Raw genomic sequence first — 25,427 nt, forward strand, 5'->3', positions numbered from 1 at the left:
TTACTAAACAAATTTAAGAGGATGTTAACAAACTAGTAACATACAACGTAATCACTATGAATCTAAATTTTTTTAATATTCTATGTTATTTTCAACGTAATGACTATGTATATACATATACTGTATGTGGGTGTGTGAGGGGTGGCACGCAAAGATTTCTGGTGGCCTCGCTATCGGTATTGTTTACATATAACAGTTATGAAAATTAAATCGTAATAATGACGCACATACCTATTCGGTAGAGTAAACTCCCAATGATTTATCTCTTGCAGGCTTCAGTGAACAACATCCAATAGAATGTTTAGTCCAAAAGTGTGCACATTTAGAGAAATATTGATGGATTCTCATTAGTTTACTTAACATTTCTTCAGAAAGAATTGTAATTCATGTCCATTTTGCACTAAATTTATGCATTCTATAATACTCTCATACTGTGTAAGTTACATGCATCCATGTTATAATTTGTCGAGCCAAATATGGATATTAGAAGAATAATTTATTACTTCATGCAGACCTCACAGGCCTTATGATAGTGATTTCCACATAACACTCCATTATAGTATTTTTCTTCTAACTTTCGTAAGCATAAAATATTGTTTTGGCTGATGAAACGTGCTAAATATATAAATAAATGATTATGGCCATATATGGTTTGCCTACATTTTCCAGTCTCTTATATTTTTTGGTTTATTATTTGCATTAAAAGACAAAGCTGTCAATGGCACTGCAGCTGTCATTTGCTCCACGCTACATATTCTATAAATAATAACCTTTCAGCCTCATTCTATCCACATTGAAGCAGTAGGATATGTGTATTTTAATTTGTCATGTTAATGCATTATGCAAAAGCTATACTTGGTCATAATATGCACCTGTTACACTCTATTGTATTTTGTAATAAATTCTGTGAAAAGAATCTGCGTTATGATCATGTAAAATATTCTCTCGCTCTCTCTCTCTCTCTCTCTCTCTTTCTCTCTCTCTCGCTCACTGGCTTGCGCGCACAGTCACGCACAATCCTTTCTGTTCCATTTTACATGTCTAAAATCTATGTAGCTTGGCTAATCGCCGTTATTTAAAGTCTTTTATTTATTATTTGCATAGAGAATTAAAATAGTTTACTTGCATGATTAGTTCTAAGTGATACATGACACAGTTAATCTAAAGGTGATGGTAAAGAGGGTATGGTAGTTTTACAGGGGTATGCTTTTTGCCATTTCTTTCAACAAAGGGGATGGCATCCCCCTGCATCCCCCCTCAACTCGAGCCCTGACTGTATGTGTATGTATGTGTGTGTGTGTGTGTGTGTGTGTGTGTATATATATATATATATATATATATATATATATATATATATATATATATATATATATATATATATATATATATATATATATATATATGAGAACCAGTGTTAATCTGTCAACAAAATTACTGGTGAAAATGTTCATTGATGAAAGGTTTTTCTGATTTCAGCAACAATATGAACAAAATTAATGAAAGATGCATCATGATAGCTTTAATTAAAGCTTAAATCTGAGCAGACATGGAAGCGAATGAACAGATTATACTAAATTACACGTTGGTCAGAAAGCAAAACTTGCATTGTGAATATGCTGTTTCCCTAAAATCGCACAACACGGAGTACAGTATCATAAACTGTGTAAAACACTGAATAGTCTCTGGAGCGTAAATAATTTCCAACACAGTAACTACTAAAAAGTAGTTAATACTTCAGTATGTATTAAATGCTATTATTTCAGGAGCTCAGGTTTCAGGATAATTTTTACATGTTTACATTGATAAATCTTTTGTATGTTTGATACATGTTTAAATTATTAAATGTGAATACAATTTTCAAAATGTTTGTATACTTGGTAAAACATGGTCTGTTGTTTTACCAAGTACACGTTTTTGTTATTTTGCACATTATATGTAATTTTTGTTGACTAAAATGATATCCCTTTTTAGTCAAAGTAAAATGAGTATATATGACACAACTAAATATTGAAAAAATGTAACAAAAACTGTATAAAAAGTAACAGCTTGCCAAGCTACAAGCTACACATAATTTGAAGCAGTTAGTGTAGCCAACTTTAACTAGTAACTACTTTGACTGTAGTGTAGCTAACTACAATCAAAGTAGTTAATGTAGAGTTCAAAGTTGTAATGTTTGGAAAACAGCATAACTAATGTAACGCCACTGGAAAAAAAAAAAGTTAGTAGTGTTACTACTTTGGTTAGCTTCTCCCCAACACTGCAAATGAGAATGTGTGCTTGACTGCTAACCAATGGCATGTTTAAGTTGTATAAGGTTTACTTGGACTAAGTTGTCAAATGTAAATATATATATATATATATATATATATATATATATATATATATATATATATATATATATATATATATATATAATAAAAATAAAAACTTAGAAAAAGTCCAAAAAAGTTGCTGCCCTTTAAAAAGGCCAGTTATATCCCCTCAGGACATAGTCCTGCTGTGCCTGTTAATGATTATCTTTTTTCTTGCCTCAGGACAGTTTCAGATAGCACAATTTCAAATGGATAGCAAGATGAGTTTTGCAGTTTTTAAATAAATTGCGGTTTTCACATAACCACTATAACAGATGAGACATTATTCAGTAAGCTGTCCTTTTATCTGCCTTACATTATTAGAACTGCTATTTACTGTTAAAAAAAATGTCTCTGTTGCACAGATAATATTATGTCCTAGAATTTCTTAAACGATTTTAAGAAACAAAGAAGAGGCAAATAAGTTTAACCTCGTAACTGGCAGACCCACCTGAGGGACGGAGTGGACACAGCTATTATAGGGTTAACCCTGAACTATATAGGGAGGTTAAAATAAACTTTAGAAGTAATAAGAGATTCTTTAAAATACTGTACATAAACAGTGTTTCAATTTCTAAGTGACGCACCATCGGATTATAATGAGCCGTCTGGAATAACATTTCCAGACGGCTCTTCGGTACTAACAATTGGGTTGTTAGTAACAGTTGGGTTGTTATTTTCCTTTGTCTGATTAGGCTTCAACGTATGATAGCCCGAAAAAAGAGAAAAGACATCCCAGAAAGTGGCGGCACAAGAATTATGGGAAAGACAACAAAACAACCCTACAGGTAGTGTTCTTTCTACTGTCAGACCTGATAATAACAGACAAAATATCTTTCTGTAGTTTGTTCTGTAACAAAGCAGTTATTAATCACTCCATATAAAACATTAGTTTGCTAGACAGCCATACATTTTTAATGTTAATGTTATGTTTTATTGAGCTTATGTGCTGACACAATATATGCATGAATAATATGATGACAATGAAAGTCACTCTCATCACAAAGCAGCATGCTAAATATATATTGCCTGAAGTAGTACTGCATGCACCAGAAATCATAAAGAATTTAAATGTCCTTTTATGTTTTTATCAGACAGTTTAATTCTGGGTGTTCTCTATACATAAATAAATAGCAATGTCATTTACCTTGTGTCTGGTAACTTTTGCCTCTTATGTAGGTTCCAAGCTGTATCTCTTCAGGTTCTGTCCGTCTCCACGCATCCAATCCCAACCTCTCCTCAGTCGAGCTGACCAATGAGAAGAGTTACCATGAGCCCCTGGATTCACCTATAGACGTATCCAAATTGCAGGAAGACTTCTGCCGTGTTGCAAACAACCGTGAGTGCTGCGAAAGAAACTAGTGCAAGTTTTCAACTTGTTGTGAATTATCACTGGAATAATGTATTGTTTATCTTTCAAAGCAGTTCGCATAGAAATGAAAAGTCTGTCATTTACAAACCCTGATGACGCCCCAAACCTGTATAAATTTTGGTCTGTTACACAAAAATACTTATTTAAAATATATAGAAGATATAGCGCATGAGTCATTTGGATTACTTTTAAAATACGTTTATGGTGCTTGTTTATCATTTTGGAGCTTGACAGACCCAGACCTCATTCACTTTCATAATAAGAATAAGAGAGGCCCAGGATATTCCTTTTGAAATTCACTCTTTCTCTCCCAATGTATTTTGGGGGGGGGGGTTTGTAGTTTTTTTTTTGTTGTTTTTTGAGGTTGCTCAGAGAGTTTTATTTGCATATGTAATAAGTGTCATTAGGAGGAAACTGCCAGCACTCAAGAGAACGCAACAGGTGTTGGTTGCAAATGGCTTCTTGTGGTTTCTCTTTTGAAAATTGTTGACACCGGGCCGAAACCGAAAAATGCTATATATAAAGTATATACTGTATATATATTATATTTTTATTAGACTTCGGAATAATCTATCTATCTATCTGTCTATCTATCTATCTATCTATCTATCGTATATATAAACTGACTTTTGCCTAACATAAGCAAATATTTACACTACAAATTGCTAATAAAGTACATATGAATACACAACAAAGGACAAAAGCATACCTTCCTATTCTATGTTCCCTGTCTGTCACTCACTCGAAGTTGTGTCGATGTAGTGACACTAGGCGTTCGCTCTTGAGAGCCCCAGTCACCTTTGCTTTATTCAGAAAAGGCCAATGAAAATTGGCGAGTGGAGTTTGCATGCCACTCTCCACCCCGGACATACAGGTATAAAAGGAGATGGCATGCACCACTCATTCAGACTTGTTCTTCGGAGCTGAGCACATGTGTGTGTTCGTCCCTTCACCTTGCTATCGCTGCTGGAATTACAGCACATATCAGCAGTCACCCTCGCACGGTCGAGAGTTGTGCTTCCCCTGGGTGCTTCGGCGTCCTTTTAAAGATGTCCTTTCGAGCGGGGGCCTGGGTAACTCAGTGGTAAAGATGCTGGCTACCACCCCTGGAGTTCGCTAGTTCGAATCCCAGGGTGTTCTGAGTGACTCCAGCCAGGTCTCTTAAGCAACCAAATTGGCCCAGTTTCTAGAGAGGGTGGAGTAACATGGGGTAACCTCCTTGTGGTCACTATAATGTGGTTCATTCTCGGTAGGGCGCGTGGCAAGTTGAGCATGGATGCAGCAGTGGATGGCGTGAAGCCTCCACACACGCTGTGTCTCCGTGGTGACGCGTTCAACAAGCCACATGATAAGATATGCGGGTTGACGGTCTCAGATGTGGAGGCAGCTGGGATTCGTCCTCCGCCACCCAGAATAAGATGAATCACTACGTGACCACGAGGACTTAAACGTGCATTGGGAATTGGGCATTCCAAATTGGGTGAAAAAGGGGAATATCCACGTCTGGCTTCTTGATGGGACGCGGAGGACCTAGCAGGCCTTCCGCCAGCGGTGGTACACACGATCACTCAGGCCAGAGCCCCCTCCATGAGGCGGCTGTACTCTCTGAAGTGGCGTCTCTTCGCAAATTGGCGTTCTTCCCGTGGGGAAGATCCACAGAGATGTGCAGTCGGGTCTAGTCGGGTCTGTGTTGTCCTTCAGGAGGGGCTGGAGAGACGGCTGTCTCCCTCTACCCTGGAGGTGTACGTGGATGCTATGGCAGCATATAACGTTACACTGGATGGGAGACCCTCACGGCAGCACGACCTGATCACCAGGTTCCTCACAGGTGCGAGGAGATTGAATCCCCCTAGACCGTGCCGCGTTCCCTCTTGGGATCTCTTTGTGGTCCTACCTGCCTTACAGAGAGCCCCCTTTGAGCCCCTGGAGCAGGCCGAGATCAACACTTTGTCACTGAAGACGGCCCTCCTGGTGGCGCTCAATTCTATCAAGAGGGTTGGGGACCTGCAGGTGCTCTCTATCACCAGCAAATGGCTGGAGTCCGGGCCGGCACACTCTCACATGATCCTGAGACCCCAGCCTGGTTATGTGCCCAAAGTTCCCACTACTCCCTTCTGGGATCAGGTGGTGAACCTGCAAGCGCTCCCTTCAGAGGAGAAAGACCTGGCCTTGTCATTGCTGTGTCCAGTTTGCGCCCTGCGCATCTATCTGGACCGCACGCAGAGCTTTAGATGCTCGGAGCAGCTCTTTGTCTGCTTTGGAGGGCAGCAGAAGGGGAAAGCTGTCTCCAAACAATGGTTGTGCCATTGGATTATGGATTTCATTTCTCTGGCTTACCAATCACAAGACGTGCCGTGACCTTTGGGAGTCCAGGCGCACTCCTCCAGAGGTGTTGCATCCTCCTGGGCACTGGCGAGGGGTGCCTCTCTAGCAGACATATGCAGAGCAGCGGGTTGGGCTACACCCAATACCTTTGTGAGGTTCTACAACCTGTGCATAGAACCGGTTTCGACCCGAGTGTTACAGGGTGACAACAGGTAGGCCGGGCAGCCGGTCGGGTGTATCGCTTGCATTGCGCATTTCCCCTTTTTAAGGTGATAATGTGCACTATTTTGTCCACAACAGTTCCCCGCAACTGGTGAACACTGGACACCTCTTTAATTCTTTAAGCACTATTTGGTGGCGACAGGCCCAGTACTCGTGGTATGCCCCTTTTCATGTGAGCCCGTGTACTTGGGCTTAGTGCTCCATACGTGGTTATTCCCCCCTCGGTAATCTTGTATGACGCGTTTCCACTGTTCGGTTTCCCCTCAGGTGAACCCTCTGTTTCCCCTCATCAGAGCTCTGCTCTGCCTCAGCCACTGTTGCTGTGTACCCTCTCCGTAGATAGGGTCCTCCCCAGTGGCAACATTCCATATGTGAACTTCCCCGTCGGTAAGTCCATGTGAGGTATTTTCCGCATGTTAACCTCCCTCCGGTAGGATGTGGTCTCCATAGTGCTCTCCCTCCTGGAGAGGGAAGAGCACTTCTCCAGCGCTATTCTAGCAGGTGCTCGGCGGGAAATTGTTTAATACAAAAATTAGGAGAGGCCACCGCCTGTAGCCTCCTCGGGTGAGTGCCTCCTCCCACCTTTATCGGGACCAGGGAGATGCCTTACCTAACTCGCCGGAAGGTCACAACGTGGTCGAGCACTCGCTGCAAGGCACGCAGCAGCCTGACCGTGTCCGCTCCTCCATACCTCATGACACAGTTCAGCGCCTGCGGCGTTTCATATAGGAACCCCTAGTGTCACTACATCGACACAACGTCGAGTGAGCGACAGACAGGCAACGTCTTGGTTACTGATGTAACCTCTTGTGTCCCTCCTGCCGCGGCGCAGAACCGACCGCTGACATGGCCGGGACTCTCTCGGCTCCTCAGCACATCTCTGAATGAGTGGTGCACACCATCTCCTTTTAAACCCGTATGCAAATTCCACTCGCCAGTTTTCATTGGCCTTTCCTGAATAAAGCAAAGGTGACTGGGGCTCTCAAGAGCGAACCCCTAGTGTCACTACACTGACACAACGTCTCGTTCCCTCCATCAAGGAACAGAGGTTATATCAGTAACCAAGATGTTTTCTTGTATCTGTCCATCATCCATATTGTCAATATTGTTGTGAGTTGGGGAAAAATAATCTTGAGTTTATCTGTGACAGTGTCACTCACTGGTCCAGTTTCAGACGAAAAGCATGAATTTGCCCATTTGCGCGAGACCACGAGCGGCGGATGCAAAGCGGGTTGAATTGGACTCGCATTTGACACCGTTGATTTAAAGTGCAGCTTGGTTCGAACAGTAGGTGGGGATATTTTACCATGATAAAGTTTGTGATGGTGGCTCAAGCTAAACGGCCTTATAGCATCTGAATATGCACAGAATTTTATTAATGACATTCAAACATACAGTATATATTTAAACACTAGCTGCTGTTTACATCTTTTCTCATAAAACTCTGCATTTTCTTCATGTCAGTGTCTCTGTTACTTGATTTAAAAGTGACAGTTTTTGTTCAGATTTTTGGCCAAGATTTTCGGCTTTTTTCTCTTTCGGCTGAAAACCGAAAATAGCATTTTTGGGCGAAAATTTTCACCAGCCGATATTTCGGTGCATCCCTATTTCACGGTCAGAGACTCGCATTAGAGCCAAGCACCAAGAAATTATCCAGCTGCTCTCTTAGTACAGGTAAAGTGGTTTCATTGAATGAAACACCAACCTCTCCACAGATTTGACCAATAAGAATTTTGAATGAATTACCATTCTAAAAGAGCAACTTAGACCAGCATGAATGTCCACACTAGTTGCGGTTGTTTAATACTAGTTTGTGTTGGTTCGCACTGGTTTTGTGTGGATGTAGATCACCAAAACCTGGCTTGTGAAGCTGGATGATCAAAGGATATCTTGCTGATTAAATTAGTTAAAGGGATAGTTCACCCAAAAATGAAAATTCTGTCATCATTTACTTACACTTATGTTGTTCCAAACCCATATCACTTTCTTTCTTCTGTGGAATCAAATTTCCATCAAATGACAATTCTGCTTAACTTCTACCTTTGTTTAATGTGTTTTTTTTTTGTTTTTTTTTTTTTGCATGAAAGAAAGTCAAACAGATGGTCATACAGCATAAGGGTGAGAAAATGATGACAGAATTTTTACTTTTGGGTGAACTATTCTTTGGTGGAACAACTGGCTCCTCACTCTTGTCATCGTTGCCCTGCCTCTGAGGGCCTTTCTTCAGCCAGGCTCAAAATGGGAGTGGATAGGAGAGAGGAGGGTTGCAAATTATTAAGCTTAAATAATAATTTTAGATGCCAGATTCTCATTTTGTTTGGACACTTTCCCCATGGACACTTTAATTCCCCCTTTTGAACATTTCATGTTGATTTTTACTTCAAATAATTGCCTCTCCGAAGCCTGACACCACACCCACTGTTTCTATCTCTTGCTCACCCTGCCACATATCCATTTAAGAAGAGTGGAAGGGTTACCAGCATATCATACTGGGGACCAGTATCCAAAACACAATGTATGGTGAATTGAATTGATATCCATTCTAAGGATTTGGTGATCATGAACTTGCTGTAATGTGAAACTGGTCAGCAACATTGAAATGGAAAATCTGTTTGTTTTTTTCATGCAGGTGGCCGGTCATCATAAATGGGGCAACATCAAAGACATGCAAATAATCAGATGATCTATGGTGGTTTATTAGTGGTGCTCCTGTGATGCAGTTTCAACAATTACTGATTAAAGCTAGACAGAGATGGTCTTGCTATTACAAAATGAATTATACACTCGCAGCTTTTATTTAATGGAGGTCGTGGAATAGTAGTTGCAGCTCAGGGCTTGTAATCAGAAGGCTGTTGGTTCGATTCCCTCAAAGAGTGAGCCTGAAGCTATCACCATTGTGCACTTGGCAAGTCATTAAACCCATGTTGTTCCTGGAAGATTGACCCTGTAATAAGTGGACCATAAATTTCCTTGGATTAAAGGAATATTTCACCCAAAAATGAAAATTCTAAATTCTGTCAGTGTTTACTCACCTTAATGTCACTCCAAACCCATATGACTTTCTGTCTTAAGCGGAACACAAGAGGTTAATTTTTAAGAAGTATTCACAGGGTTTATTTGCCATTTAATGTGAGTGAGTAGTGACTCTGGTCTGTCAAGCTTAAAAAAAAAAAATTATCCTGTTTCATAAATGATATATGGAGATGTAAGAATCAGAACTTGTTAAACCAGAACCTGATACCTTGAACCTTGTTTGCCTGTGCATATCATATATATTTCTGAAATGGTCCTTAACTCTTTGTTATTTGTATGTTTTTAGTTCATGCAACCATGAAGTCAGCCGTGAGCATGCTGACAACAGAGAAAGAGAGACTCAAACAGATGCTGGAGCTTGAGTCTTGTCCTGCCCCCTCAGCCCAGCTCCTGGGATTGAAGAGTGCCTTGACGGCTGTATGCATGCAAACACACACACATTTCCTCACTTCCTTGGTCATTCTCTCTGTTCTCTCATACTAACCATATGTTTGCTAACAAATTTTTTTTCTTGCCTAAATATTTCCTTGAAGCATTGCATGTTACTCAAAGCGTATGTCTTCTTTTGTATGAGTGTATTGTTGATTCATGCCCTGGTTTCATATTAAAATGTATTTAAACAGACATCAAGTTTAAATGGAACGTAGGAAGTCTGACCTTTCATACAAACAAATTAATATGGTCAATGTCAAAAATTGTCTTGCATTTGGTCAGTGACCTAGAAATAGTGTTAACTTTTCTGTTTAAATATTTGCTCGGAATCCTAACATTTTTATGGTTTAAATGAAAATATTCCCTATTTTCAGTGTGTTCTCAGACATTAGGGCCCAACTGTTTTTATTAATTCAGAAATGGTCAAAACATATTTTGCTTGCACTTTAAGTTTATAAAGTGTATGTAGTATGGGTATGTGAGCTTATAACGAATCTCGAGAACAATAGAGTTGACCCTCCCAGGAACTATTTTGACATACTAAAAGCAGTCTAAATCTAGATCTCGAACACAGAATTATGAGTCATTTTCCTCAGTGAATCATGTTATTGTAAAGCAGACCTCCACCCTAGCAATTCTGAGAATAAACACTAATATAACATCTTTTATCTGTTAGAATTCCAGCCTAGCTGGACACATCTTGCCTCAAGTAACTTCAGAACTTTAGATATTTACAGTATGTCCAGCTAGACTGATGTTTAAAGGAATAAGAAAATGATGTCTTTACTCACCCTCATATCATTCCAAACTCATGTGACTTTCTTTCTCTGTGGAAAACAAAAGGTGATATTTTGAACAGTTTTCACACAGCTCTTTTCTATACAACAAAAAGCATACAGTGTACAGGGCTGTCTAGATCCAAAAAGTGCAACCAAAAAAAACTTTAAAGTAGGCCATACAACTGCACTGTATTTTAAATCTTCTGAAGTCATACCATAACTTTGTGTGAGGATAAGACTTACGTTTAAGCCCTTATTAACTGAAAATCTTGTCTTTCGCTTTAGCTCTCAAACCTTATTTGCACTTTCAAATGTCAAACTAGGTTTGTTCTTGTGACAAGTCTCTAGCTCTTGGACGAAGGAGGAAGCTGGGCCAGGTGAACAGTCAATGTAAATCTTTATTTTTACACGCTCCAGTGTATCACAAAGCTCTTGCTTTCCAGCAGACAAACACACACACACAAAGTCAGGATCGTGTGTTGCTCTCTCTCTCTCCGAAAGTCACAGGAACCACCTCGCTCCATGGTTTTAGGAGATTGAGGTAGTAAACTTGATGTGCTCCACCTCTATCCGTTCGTTTAACCTCATAATCGATTTCCCCGACTCACCGTGTGACCTCAAAGGGTCCTTGCCACTTGGCGAGTGATTTAGAGCTCGATGTGGGGAGTAATACAAGAACTTTATCTCCCGGTGCAAATTCCCATATCCGAGTACCGTATTATACAGCCAGCTTTGACGTTCTTGAGCCTGGAGCAAATTCTCCTGTGTTAATTTCCCCAGTGTGTGGAGTTTTTCCTCTCAGGTCAAAAATGTAAGTCCCTGCTCCCAATTTTCCCATAGGACGTTGAGCACACCACGCGGTCAACGCCCTTGCTATAATTCAAATGGGGAGAACCCCATGGAGGCTTGCGGGACCTTTTGAACTGCAAAAAATAATGGCTCGAGCCACTTGTCCCAATTTCGAGCTTCTTCGTGCACAAACTTACGAATAATATTTTTTAATGTCTGATTAAATTGTTCGACCAAGCTGTCCATTTGGGGGTCATAAATGCAGGTCCGAATCAATTTAATCCCCAATAATTCGTACAGTTCGCGTAATGTTCATGACATAAACGTCGTGCCTTGATCAGTGAGGATTTATTTCGGAAATCCCCACTCGGGAGATTATTCTGAAGAGTGCCTCCGCAACACTACATGCTGAGATGTTGCGCAGAGGCACTGCTTCTGGATATCGTGACGCGTAGTCCACCAGAACCAACACAAAATGATGCCTGCGTACCGTCCACTCTAATGACCAAATGAGGTCCATACCAATACGTTCGAAGGGGACCTCGATCAATGGAAGGGGGCGCAATGGCGCTCTTGGGGTTGCCGGCGGATTCACTAGCTGACTTTCACGGCATGCAGCGCACCACCTGTGGTCATCTCTGTGAATGCCCATCCAATAGAAATGGGTCATCAGACGGTTCATTGTTTTTTCCTGCCCTAATTGACGCGCCATCGGATTATAATTAGCTGTCTGGAATAACGTTTCCCGACGTCTCTTCGGTACTAACAATTTTTGTTATATTTTCATTGATGTCAAACTGAATATGAGCAAGTGTAAATGAGATTTGAGAGATACAGCAGCATGCAAGAATTTTAGGGAACGGGTGATTGCAACAAAATTTGTCTTGGTCCTAAAAAATACCCATATGCCATTTTATTCCAAAATTAAAAGAAACATAAGAAAGTATATTTTCCATATAAAAAATTAAGCCTATTTTTAGGTCCATCAAGATTATTTTTTTACATTGTGACATTACTTATATAGACATTATAGTACTACCTTGATACAGTTCATTTTCACTGATTCTAATTTAAAAATCATTGAACAACATATTTTTTTTTTTACTTTAATAAAGTAAAAGTTTGACTGTTACAGTAATGAGAATCATAATTGAAAAGAATGGGAATAGTAAAAGTAAAACATTCGAACACTTTAAGGTAAAGAGAATTGGGTAAAATGTGCTTAAGTGTCCTGAAAATAATGTCGAAATGCCAACATTTAATTGTCCTAAATGTAGACTTCATTTTGTTTATGCAAAATATAGTTTCATAAATATATATATATATATATATATATATATATATATATATATATATATATATATATATATATATAATTTTTTTATTAATTTTGGGTTGAATATGATGAGGACATTTTGTGAGAATCACCAGAATATCTACATAAATTTAATTTACTTTTATGGCGCTTTTATACAATAGTCCTTTTTGGAGCTGCATGAACATTTTTGAAAATATTTATTTTGTGTATAATAGTTTGGAGCTTTGTGTGGAAGCCATGTGAGTATTTGCTGGTTGCTTTTGCAGGCTGTAACGCAGAACGCTGAGCTGAGAGAGCGTCTGTGCAAGATTCATGCTGAGTCGCACATCTCTGAGCCCTCAGTCCATATAAACCTCAGCCCTGTCCCCCTGCAGGTGGGTGAGGGAAATGTGCTATCATTAAACCTACCCACTCCTCCCCCATTCCCTAAACAGTAGCACCACTCTATAGCGTTATATTTCAGCACAAAACTTAGTCTTACAGTCCAACTTGAACAACCATATTTGTTCATAAGCATTGTTTTTTGCACAAACGCCTCCTTTCTGTGCAGCTGGAGATTTTATTTAATTTTTTTGCTCTTTATTCACAAAAGTCAGCACTATTTGCCCGATTATGCAGAATTTTGGTATTTATCTGTGTGTTTTAGTGTCCATGTTAACACACTCGTTATTATCATATTGCCAAGTAGCTAGGTCGTATTCCCAACAGATTGACCGTTATCAAGACCAGACCATTTCTACAGCTGTTACCAACCATACACTGTATTTTTCATTAGTCATTGCAGATTATATAAATAAAAAATTCATTATGGTAGAAGAACATCATCATTACATTTGTCAACCGAATTTGTAACCTCAGGATAAAATCTAAGGCACAAGTTGATTTATTATAATTTAATCCACATAAACTCTATAGAGAAACTGAGCCAGACTCGCTAGTGCCAGTTAATCGTGTCTCTGGGTAGTATACGCCCAAACCCGCTTGCACGCACACTAACAAGCTTACATACAGATCCCACGCTTCACATGCTATCAGTGAGATGTTCCTGTGGAATTGCTCTGTCAATAACCCACTACCCTAATTGACATTCTAGTCAACACAATGCTTTTACGCTAATTAGCTTGGCAAGCTCTGCCAACTTATGTCTTATGTCTGAATGCTTCATAAGTCGTGATTCGAAAGAAATTGTTTGATATTTAAGCTTTTTAACTGAGTCTTATGCTGATAGGAAATGTCTTCCTCATTCTGCATTATTGTTTACTTTGATCATGTGTTCAGCCCTTTATCCTGTTTCCTTTGTATTTAAACTACTGGGGTAAATATCAGGAAAACTATCAAGAAATGTCCAGGTCATATTTCACCTCCAAAAAAAACAAAAAAAAAACAAGAACATATTTCAAATAAAGTAAACTGAGCATATTTTTAACACCATTAAGATATTTTGAATTGTGACACTTAACTAATGCACTAATGCCCCGATTTTCCCGCATAGATTTCTTACAGTAATTACAATTATTTGCACAATCTTTCATCTGTAAACTCTTTGGCAATTTTAATTGTGATTAAGTGTATTTTTCACATTAAGATGATTAACTGTAACTGTTAACACCACAGAATGAAACATTATCCATCAAGTTGTCAACAGCTTTTCTTAAATTTTGCGACTTATAATCCAATTTTTTTTAAAACATCTGAAGTCACCTAAAAATATTTACAGATACAGAAAGAGTGGTAAAACTTTTTTATAGCTAACTCCCACGATATCTGTATGCTAGAGTAATGCAAAAAAATCTCATTACTGTAATGAGGACAAAAATGCTGATATATTTTTTGAATTGTAAAGTGCAGCTCAGTATACAACATGGTAGTATTTGTTGTACAAAAATCGTTTAATGACATAATTATCTAAAGGGAGAGTTCACCCCAAAATGAAAATTCTCTCATCATTTACTCACCCTCATGTCATCCCAGATGTGTATGAATGTTTTTCTTCTGCAGAACACAAACAAAGATTTTTAGAAGAATATTTCAGCTCTGTTGTTCCTTTCAATACAAGGGTATGGTGATCAGAAGGTCCAAAAAGCACATAAAGGCAGCATAATATTAATCCATATGACTCCATTGGTGTAATCTATCTACAAAACAAATGAATATTGACCAAAACTTTGAATTTCCAAAAAGCACTTTAAGGCAGCGTAAAAGTACTCCAGTGGTTAAATCCAGAAGTGATATGATAGGTGTGGGTGAGAAACAGATCAATATTTAAGTCCTTTTTTACTATAAATCTCCACCTTTGCCCAGCCCTGACCAGTATGTGGCGATATGCACGTAGAATTCAAATTGCCGAAAACAAAAGAAGAAGACTGTTGAAGTGAAAGTGAGATTTATAGAGATTTATAGTAAAAAAAGGACTTAAATATTGATCTGTTTCTCACCCACACCTATCATATCACTTCTGGATTTAACCACTGGAGTACATTTATGCTGCCTTAATGTGCTTTTTGGAAATTCAAAGTTTTGGTCAATATTCACTTGTTTTGTGTGGACCTACAGAGCGGAGATATTCTTCTAAAAATCTTTGTTTGTGTTCAGCAGAAGAAAGAAAGTCATACACATCTGGGAAGGCATGAGGGTAAATGATCAGAGAATTTTCATTTTTGGGTGAATTATCCCTTTCATCCTGAATGAATTATTTCATTATTGTAGTAGAGAATGAATTTTTTTTTTCTATACTGTAATTTGAAGGGGAAATGTAATTAATGGTCATGAAAGTAGTGTCACAATGCAAAAACGGTCCTCAAAATAGGCTTTTCTTTATGCAAACTATTTTTTTTTTTCTTTTGATTTTGGGGTGAAATAAGACCCTTATAATCCTTAGTGCAGCAAATAAAACTGTTCTTGCTGCCAAACACATTTGGCTCTATTTCTGTCACTTGAAGCCATGATTTGTCTTCATTTAGAAGCAAGACTCCAGTGATGGTTCCCGCCTCCTTGTCCACCAGGTGTCCAATGAGAGCAGAGCTTCCATTACAGAGTCTCTCTCAGAGTTCTTTGATGCACAGGAAGTGCTGCTGTCAGCTAGTTCTTCTGAAAATGAGGTTAGGATCATTAAAACTCTCTCCATGTCCCAGAACTGTGCCACAATGCCCAATAGTCCATTAACTACACACCATTAAGAGACCAGCTGCCTCAACTTTACCCTTTACCACCGTCTGCTTAAAGGAATAGTTCACCCAAAAATGAAAATTCTCGAATTATTCACTTACCCTGATGCCATCCCAGATGTGTACGACTGTCTTTCTTCAGCAGAGCACAAATTAAGATTTTTAGAAGAAGATAGAGCTCTGTCAGGTCCTTATAATGGAAGTACACAGGTGCCAGCACTTTGATGGTCCAAAAGTCATATTTAGGCAGCATAAAAGTAATCCATGTGACTCCAGTCGATCAATGAATGTCTTCTGAAGCAAATCGATAAGCTTGTGTAAAAAATAAATAGATCATTAAAACATTATTAACTTTTAAAAAGCGCTTCTTGCCAGCCACTGACACGAAGCGTGATGTAAGCACGTTGGCGAGTTAATGCGAGAATTCGGAAGCAGCGCTTATTTACAACAGAAGAACAAATGTCACGTGAGAGTTCAGCCATTTCAAATGGCATCAGAGCCTTGGATGTAAGTGTCAATTTAAAGTTAAAACTTTTTAATTATCGACTTGTTTCTTTTATAAACCTATCGATTTACTTCAGAAGACATTCACCTGTCAATTGGAGTCACATGGATTACTTTTATGCTGCCTAAATATGACTTTTGGACCATCAAAGTGCTGCCACTTATTCCTTTAAGACATTATTAGGAGACAGAGGAAGGGGCTAATTACATTCAACATGTAATATGTGCTACAGATGACATTCTACAGCTAGTGCAAGTAGCCTGTCTGCCTCTCTCACATTGTGGCAGAACTGTTCAAGCAAGTAATATGGTAATTGAGATAATTGCTTGCCTCTAAAAATACCCTGGAAAGATCTGAGGTGCAAATTTGGCTCCTGTGAGAATTAACACCCTCGAAAACTTGCCTCAACACTGACACAAACACATTGAAGTCTATTATACATTCAGTGTCATCATAATGTGGTTTATTAACTGGAGCAGAGAGATCCATCACCCCGTAGATGTATAAAGCTAAAGTGTGATTTGTTTTTTTTTCCACCAATAGTGTCACCAAACAAATTTGCAAAAATATTGACTGTTTACAAACAAGTGTCCTGAACACCCCTCTTCTGCCATTAGTGGCACAAACAGATAGTCCCACCCCAAAATCACGCAATTGTTTGAGCCAATATTTCTATGTTGGGCTGGTCAGGATGCTCAAAAAAACAGAGCAGTGTTTTAAAGGTGCACTCAGTAATTTTTTTCCTCATAAATAATGCTTAACTCCTAAAGACATGAATTCTAATTTTGCAATATATGTAGCAAATCATGAGCTCTCACATTAAAATGAAGACTCCTGTCATATCATTAACCTTAAAAAAGCTGTTTTATTCTACAATTGAGAGGGTCCGCACATGGGGGCTGCCATGTTAGAATCACATGACCAGCCGAATACTACTCGCTAAATCTCAGTAACCGTCCTGTTATTTGACACTTTCACTCATTGATTTAAGTAATAATGGCTGACTGTGAATACTATATATCTACAATGGCATCTGAAAACTATTGATTTTAAATAATGCTGCATCCAAGCCGCAAGGTGTCAGTGTAAGTCCAAGATGACACAAAGACAAAAGTTACTGAGTGCACCTTTAAAGCACCACAGAGCTACATTATTTAGACTTTTTGGTGGAATTAATATATGAATGGCTTACTTATAGCTGGGATTGTAGGATGTATTGTAACGTAAAATAACTGAACACATTACCTTTATTGATTTTCATTCAACACATGTAGGTGGTCAATAGACCTGGTAAGATACATTTACAGGTGCATCTCAATAAATTAGAATGTCGTGGAAAAGTTCATTTATTTCAGTAATTCAACTCAAATTGTGAAACTCGTGTATTAAATAAATTCAGTGCACACAGACTGAAGTAGTTTAAGTCTTTGGTTCTTTTAATTGTGATGATTTTGGCTCACATTTAACAAAAACCCACCAATTCACTATCTCAAAAAATTAGAATACATCATAAGACCAATAAAAAAAAAACATTTTTAGTGAATTGTTGGCCTTCTGGAAAGTATGTTCGTTTACTGTATATGTACTCAATACTTGGTAGGGGCTCCTTTTGCTTTAATTACTGCCTCAATTCAGCGTGGCATGGAGGTGATCAGTTTGTGGCACTGCTGAGGTGGTATGGAAGCCCAGGTTTCTTTGACAGTGGCCTTCAGCTCATCTGCATTTTTTGGTCTCTTGTTTCTCATTTTCCTCTTGACAATACCCCATAGATTCTCTATGGGGTTCAGGTCTGGTGAGTTTGCTGGCCAGTCAAGCACACCAACACCATGGTCATTTAACCAACTTTTGGTGCTTTTGGCAGTGTGGGCAGGTGCCAAATCCTGCTGGAAAATGAAATCAGCATCTTTAAAAAGCTGGTCAGCAGAAGGAAGCATGAAGTGCTCCAAAATTTCTTGGTAAACGGGTGCAGTGACTTTGGTTTTCAAAAAACACAATGGACCAACACCAGCAGATGACATTGCACCCCAAATCATCACAGACTGTGGAAACTTAACACTGGACTTCAAGCAACTTGGGCTATGAGCTTCTCCACCCTTCCTCCAGACTCTAGGACCTTGGTTTCCAAATGAAATACAAAACTTGCTCTCATCTGAAAAGAAGACTTTGGACCACTGGGCAACAGTCCAGTTCTTCTTCTCCTTAGCCCAGGTAAGACGCCTCTGATGTTGTCTGTGGTTCAGGAGTGGCTTAACAAGAGGAATACAACAACTGTAGCCAAATTCCTTGACATGTCTGTGTGTGGTGGCTCTTGATGCCTTGACCCCAGCCTCAGTCCATTCCTTGTGAAGTTCACCCAAATTCTTGAATCGATTTTGCTTGACAGTCATAAGGCTGCGGTTCTCTCGGTTGGTTGTGCATCTTTTTCTTCCACACTTTTTCCTTCCACTCAACTTTCTGTTAACATGCTTGGATACAGCACTCTGTGAACAGCCAGCTTCTTTGGCAATGAATGTTTGTGGCTTACCCTCCTTGTGAAGGGTGTCAATGATTGTCTTCTGGACAACTGTCAGATCAGCAGTCTTCCCCATGATTGTGTAGCCTAGTGACCAAACTGAGAGACCATTTTGAAGGCTCAGGAAACCTTTGCAGGTGTTTTGAGTTGATTAGCTGATTGGCATGTCACCATATTCTAATTTTTTGAGATAGTGAATTGGTGGGTTTTTGTTAAATGTGAGCCAAAATCATCACAATTAAAAGAACCAAAGACTTAAACTACTTCAGTCTGTGTGCATTGAATTTATTTATTACAAGAGTTTCACAATTTGAGTTGAATTACTGAAATAAATGAACTTTTCCACGACATTCTAATTTATTGAGATGCACCTGTATATTGTCGGAGAGCCAAACACCTGTAATGATGATGTGTATTTTCCTGCTAGCCTTCGGAAGATGATTCATATATCAGTGACATCAGTGACAACGTGTCCATGGACAACTTCAGTAATGAGGCAGAGAATGAGAGACTCAATATTGGTGGGTATCACACATTCTTTCCTCAGGTCGTTACAGTGTCACTGATTCACTTAGCATCTAACTGTATTTCATACATTTGACAACAGCTCAGCTGTATGAATGGTTTGTCATGTCAAGAACCAGCACTTTTAACAGCAATTTTAACAATGCCAGACAGGGCATCTACAGTCATGGAAAACCTGGAAATATGAGGAAATGTTACAATTCTGATTTCCAGGACTGTAAAAGTCATGGAAATGAATAACATTTTTAAATGTCTTGTAAACCTCTTTAGAGGTATGGCTGGATCTTGCTAATTGTGAGTGCAGTATCTATTAAATGATTTTTTAAAAATCCTTATCCAATAATCACAAATGACTGAAAAAGTAATGGAAATGTATACAGTGGAAAATAGTTTTATTAATGCTTAACTGATTAAATATTTTAATATTTCATCAAAATATAAGGTTCTTTGTGAGTGCAGACTCTATTAAATAAAAATTCAATTATTACAAACGACTGGAAAACTGGAATTTCAGGAGTGTAAATAAATGCTTATAGTTAAGCAAAATATAATTAATAATATAATATATTCTCGAGGTTCAGGCACATGTAGGAGAACTTGACCAAATAGCCCAATTTTACAGAGTAGATGATGTGGACACAGTTGTGTTGAACTGCTTTGAACACAGTTGCACAATTGGGATTTTTTTTCTTTGCGGAAGTTATACCTCAAGATAGAATCGGAATTGGATGAAATTTGGCATGTGCCCTGAGAATGTTCTGTTGTCCAGGTGTACTATGTTTTGTTATGTTTGGATATTGCGCTTACCAGATACAGGCCAATTAGTGATTATAGACCACACAAAAAAAGGTATTGGCTTACATCTTCTGAATGACTTTACAAATAATTTTTGTCTAACTTTTTGTGAGGAGCATGTCTAGAAGATGATACATACAATTTCATGCAAATCAGACAAACAGTCCAGGATGAGTTCAAAAAATTTGTTAAAAAAAATAATCAGTGGAAAATCCACATGACCAAGTGATTTGGGGGCACTAAAGGATTCAAAGGAAACATATTTTTCTTACTTTAGTTCTAATGGTTCTTAAGTTATAAGCAAAAACCTTTACAGTGCCACTTTGTGGCCCATTCTCACATATTTTTTTTTAAACAGCCTCATTTTGGCAACCTGTAAGTGGATGCCATTAATCATGAAATAATAAACAAGTCATAGAATTTCATTGGTGAAAAGGTGTGGAAACCTTCAGAGACACACTTGCTATACATGGGAGATTCAGTAGTTCATAAGTTAATGTCATCCTAAAGTGAGGATAGTGTATACATGTGTGACTCGCTGTCCCTGGCGGAGGACTCGAGGCTCGAGACTTGACCCGAGCTCGAATACCACCCCGAACTTGTTGAGTAGATGAATGAATAGATTGGGGGAATCAGGGTGGTGGAGGGATACTCCTCCCAAACTTTGTTTGTGAAACTACAAATATTTTTTCTTTCTTAGGATTTGTAGAGAACGGCAGTGAACAGCGGCGGTCATGTCTTCCCTCCCCTAGTCCCAACACCAGCAACATCAGCCTGTGGCACATCCTGAAGAACAACATTGGGAAGGACCTTTCGAAAGTGGCCATGCCTGTTCAACTCAATGAGCCCCTCAACACACTGCAGAGGTTGTGTGAGGAACTGGAATACAGTGAACTCCTCGATCGGGCCGCACACACACAGGACCCATTTGAGCGCATGGTAGGCCGCAGTCAAATACACACACACAAATGCACACAATGGGTCTCATTCATGAAACATGAGCAGAACAAGTTTTGTGTAAATCATTCGTAACGCTGGTCTGACGTAAATTTTCTTATGCATGAAAGTTTTCGTATTTTCAAAACTTTAGTCAGTATGAACAAAATTTACACCTGCTCCCGACCATGTGTAAATCATGCGTAACACATCCAAACCTGTTGTATTCTTTCAGACAAATATTGATAGAAGTTAATTTAAATAAGTAATTAAAAACGATGAATGAGTGAAATTAGCCTTAAAAAATAACAAATAATAAAAAAATCCAAAAAAAAAAAAAAAAAAAGCTTTTATTTAGAAACATTCCTTTGCTGCTTGCATTTATTTTTTCAAAGTATATTTTTTCCCCAACTCTGCTTATTTCCAGCAGAAGTTGGGAAACATGTCGGGTTTGCATTTGATTTTTGAAAACAATTATAATATCTTACAGATTTTCGGTCAAAGATTTTCTTCTTCAGGTATTCTATAAATTTCTTTGAAGATTGTACCGGTTACAAGGGAAGTATATCACTGGTACAGTCTTGGATTTACTCGAGAAGTTTCTCCAATGATGCTGGCAATGCGCTCAACTGAACCGGAGAAGGAGGTGGATATCCTTCTGTCAGCACTGACATTTTTTACACTAAAGCTTCATGTCAAACTATTTTTATTGACCTCTTGGACTGTGTAATTCACAAAAAAACCTCTGATGACAGCAAAGATGACTGTAAGTTCCTCACTTTCTTTTTAGATGCAGTGTTTACTAAATCAATATTTTACGATGTGAATGCACTCAAAAAAAAAAAGTTAATTACAGTTCACATAGATGTTAAAAGCTTGCTATTGTCATTTACTAGCGAGTTTGAAGCCTTCTTTATATGGCGTTTTAATGGCCGTGTATTATGATAATTGTGAATGAAAGTGCACGTGTGTTCTATTTACGAATGTTTGGAATTCACTAACATACACAAGTTGTACAAACAAATCTCAGGAATACGAAGCATTCTTGAAGTTCCATTTTACGCAGAAATTACTCCCAATTCTTTTGTATATTTACGAAATTTTCATGAATGAGGCCCAATCATTGCACATGCAAGATACATTACACTCCTATATGTGCTTGTTGAACAACTAATAATATATATATTGTATATATTTATTTTTTTTGGACTCCCCATTCTACTGAAGTTGTTTGTCTGAGGATATTGTGTGGCTGTATGCTTGATGTTAAGCACTTGCTAATAATGGGTATACTAGAATAGTCAAACTCATTAATTATAAGGTGATGTCCAGTTTATATGCTTTTGGCCATATAGTGTATTTGGCCACACAAAATGACTTGTTCTTGCACTCACACTGTTAATGGACTTTATTTAGCGAGCCAAATCGATCGGTGCCCCTTCAATTAGACCCATTGTCTGACTTATGATGTCACAGTGCATTAGCTGATGTGATTGTCCATGATTAGAGTCATGCTTTTGAAAGCCTGTCTGATCCAGGCTCATCACATGGAATCCGCTATTACTCATGAGTGCATGATTATTGTTCACAAATGACTCTCCCTGCTTGGAAATGGGCTTCACTCAGCTTCAGCTGCACTCTACTGTATCCAACAACATTCTAAAAAGCCATCATTGTTCTGTCTTTGTCTCTTTGGAGGAAGAAAGATGCAACTTGGCTTTTCAGTATGCTTCAATGATGAAGTTTAATCTGATTGCAAGAGACAAACACAGAGGGAGAAATGTGTCCTCGTAATGTAGACTAGATCTGAATATCTCTCAAGTATGACGCCTATTTCACAAGCAAAAGGGAAGCTCAAGCTGAGGTATCATGTTATGTAGTTATCTAGAATATTAAGTTTATATCGAATGTAAACATTAGCTAGCTAGCAAGATAAATTGGCGATAACAACTCACCAACTGTAACTGCCGTGATGTTCCGAGTGGTCTCTCCACTAACAATGGGACGATGTCACAGCACACCGTCTATGAAAGTTCACTGGACCATAGAAAGTAATTTCTTTAGGCGCTGTTTTGTCCATTGTGATTTTTAACGGATTTGTACTGTGCCCGCTTTTTTTTTTTTTTTAACCTATACCGTTGTGCACTGTATACACAAACTGGCAAGTTCGGCTAAACTCCACCTTTGACAATGACCCTGCCTCAATCCCCAGTTGGCCTTGTTTGGTCCAAGGGTAATCAGCGGGTCAAAAGCCGTTGGACCCAAAAAGCTACATTACTAACTGAGAGTGTTATGATTTGTGTGTAGGTGTACATTGCCATATTTGCTGTGTCAGGCTATGCTGCCAGTTACTACAGAGCAGGAGGGAAACCCTTTAATCCAGTGCTGGGTGAGACCTACGAGTGCGACCGTCCAGACAAAGGCTTTCGTTTTGTGGCCGAGCAGGTAGGATGCTGTAAACTTTGTGTTTGTGAACAGGTGTGTTTGTGGATGTGTGTAGAAGTGGATCACACAACTTCTCTGGGTTCTTCCTCCAGGTCAGTCATCACCCCCCTATATCAGCGTGTCATGCTGAGTCTAAAAACTTCATCTTTTGGCAAGGTAACACCACATATGAATTAATAATGCCAGATTAATGGTGTCAGTACACATAAAATGGTGTATGACATTCAGGCAGAAAGAGGAAGATGTGAAGTTGACTATGGTATATATGTGACTAATTCAGATGTCAGGTGGAGGAATAAGTTCTGGGGAAAGTCCATGGAGATTGTACCTGTAGGAACAACACATGTGATTCTTCCTGGGTAAGTCCCTCTGTTTATTTATTACTCGCATAACTTTAGATCAAAAGGTGATCATGAGAAACATAAAACAAAAAAAATATCAGTCAAGTGTGTCCAAAAATTTGACTGAAAGTGTCCATGATGGAGTCAAACAAGTGTTTATAGCATTGTATACGCCAGTAATATTTTTTCCTTGATGTCCGTACTTAAATATAAGAAAATCTGAGCTCTTGGAAACTAAAGTGATTGGAACGAGACTTCTCTCCTCTCACTGCGGCTTCAGGGATGCAGCACCGCACACACGGCTCACGTGCAGTGTAAAGACTGTAACCTGAAGACACAGTTTGTGTAAAACAACCCTAACAAAAGTGTAGATCAGATCCTGGTGTCCTCCATCTGTGTTGTTGTTGCTATTGAGTTGTACGTTCAAACAACGTTAGAAGAAAAATTATGTCACTAGACAACGTCACTACGGGGTTACTTTTGTGCGTGCAAATGCATGAGAGGGAAAATTCTCCTCGGGTGTGCCGTTCCTCTTAAGAGTTCTCATCTAGAAAGTTCCTAAGGGGAAAGTACCGAGACTGTATGTGGGAAAGGGACTAATGTCTTGGTTGTTATGCTTTGAATCCTTGTGGCTAGACTGCAGAGGTGAGGACAGAATGAAATCTGTGTAATTGGGATCTTGAATGATGGCACGGTCCAAATTATAACTGCAGCTGTGACTGATGTTGTCAGTGGCCTTGTTCTCCTTGGGGCAGAGAGGTGTTGAAGCTGTCAGTGAAGACATCAGCCATTCGCTCAGCACACTTTGTGATGGCATATGATAATGGACTGTCTGTGCTGAGTGGGTGGCAGTGGTTTCACTTGATCAAAGGTTTTCCAGATTTTATGAATTGTAGCTCAGTGTTTCCATGCTTACAAGGAACCTTCTTGTCACAGACTCTGTATTATTTTAGTAATTAGTAATGTCTCCCTTATGTACCTGACAAAGTACAGTAAAGTTAGTGGTCGACCAGTCATTTTTCACATATTACATGGCTCTAATCTGGTCAACTGTGGGATTCTGAGGCATGAAATTGTATAATTCGCTGTTGTCCCAGGCAACTGATTTCCTACATACATAGCTGTGCTAGTTTTATGTCTCTCTTATCACTCCCAGATCTCTTTATTCTCACATAATAAAATAATATAAACTCAAATCAATATGTCATGTCCATTTATTTATTTATTTAGTAAGTAGCTGTGTAATAAGTGGGATAATGTTAGTCATTATCACAAAATAAACCCCTTCAGGGTGATACAAGACTATACATGATGTATGACTGCACATAATCCCTTACATACAGTATATACTGTATTTATATGTAATACAATCTAATTATGGCAAATGAGACGGATAAAATTTATATGAATAGATATTTTACACAGTATTTACTTAAAATTTGAAAACAGAAGATTTGCATTATCCATTGACATTGTCAGTAACTGATTATTGGCTAATGCTGATAATCTCAGAATGCCAAAAATCTATTTGGCAGAAGTGAAAAGGAATTATATTATGTAGACGCACACTCGTGCATTACTCT

The 25,427-nt window shown here is 38.7% G+C and overlaps 1 protein-coding gene across 1 annotated transcript in view; it reads left to right on the forward strand.

The window, feature by feature from the left end:
* LOC127453824 (oxysterol-binding protein-related protein 3-like) overlaps positions 1-25,427 on the forward strand; it is a 66,679-nt gene that overhangs the window by 29,900 nt on the left and 11,352 nt on the right. The window contains exons 12-21 of the mRNA XM_051720524.1: positions 3,047-3,139; positions 3,531-3,690; positions 9,590-9,720; positions 12,888-12,995; positions 15,582-15,719; positions 19,230-19,323; positions 20,823-21,061; positions 23,366-23,503; positions 23,596-23,659; positions 23,784-23,862. Of these exons, the coding sequence (XP_051576484.1) occupies positions 3,047-3,139; positions 3,531-3,690; positions 9,590-9,720; positions 12,888-12,995; positions 15,582-15,719; positions 19,230-19,323; positions 20,823-21,061; positions 23,366-23,503; positions 23,596-23,659; positions 23,784-23,862 (1,244 nt within the window). The remainder of the gene's footprint in view (positions 1-3,046; positions 3,140-3,530; positions 3,691-9,589; positions 9,721-12,887; positions 12,996-15,581; positions 15,720-19,229; positions 19,324-20,822; positions 21,062-23,365; positions 23,504-23,595; positions 23,660-23,783; positions 23,863-25,427) is intronic.

The sequence above is a fragment of the Myxocyprinus asiaticus genome, chromosome 16 (assembly GCF_019703515.2).
Source record: "Myxocyprinus asiaticus isolate MX2 ecotype Aquarium Trade chromosome 16, UBuf_Myxa_2, whole genome shotgun sequence".
In the NCBI taxonomy this organism is placed as follows: domain Eukaryota; kingdom Metazoa; phylum Chordata; class Actinopteri; order Cypriniformes; family Catostomidae; genus Myxocyprinus; species Myxocyprinus asiaticus.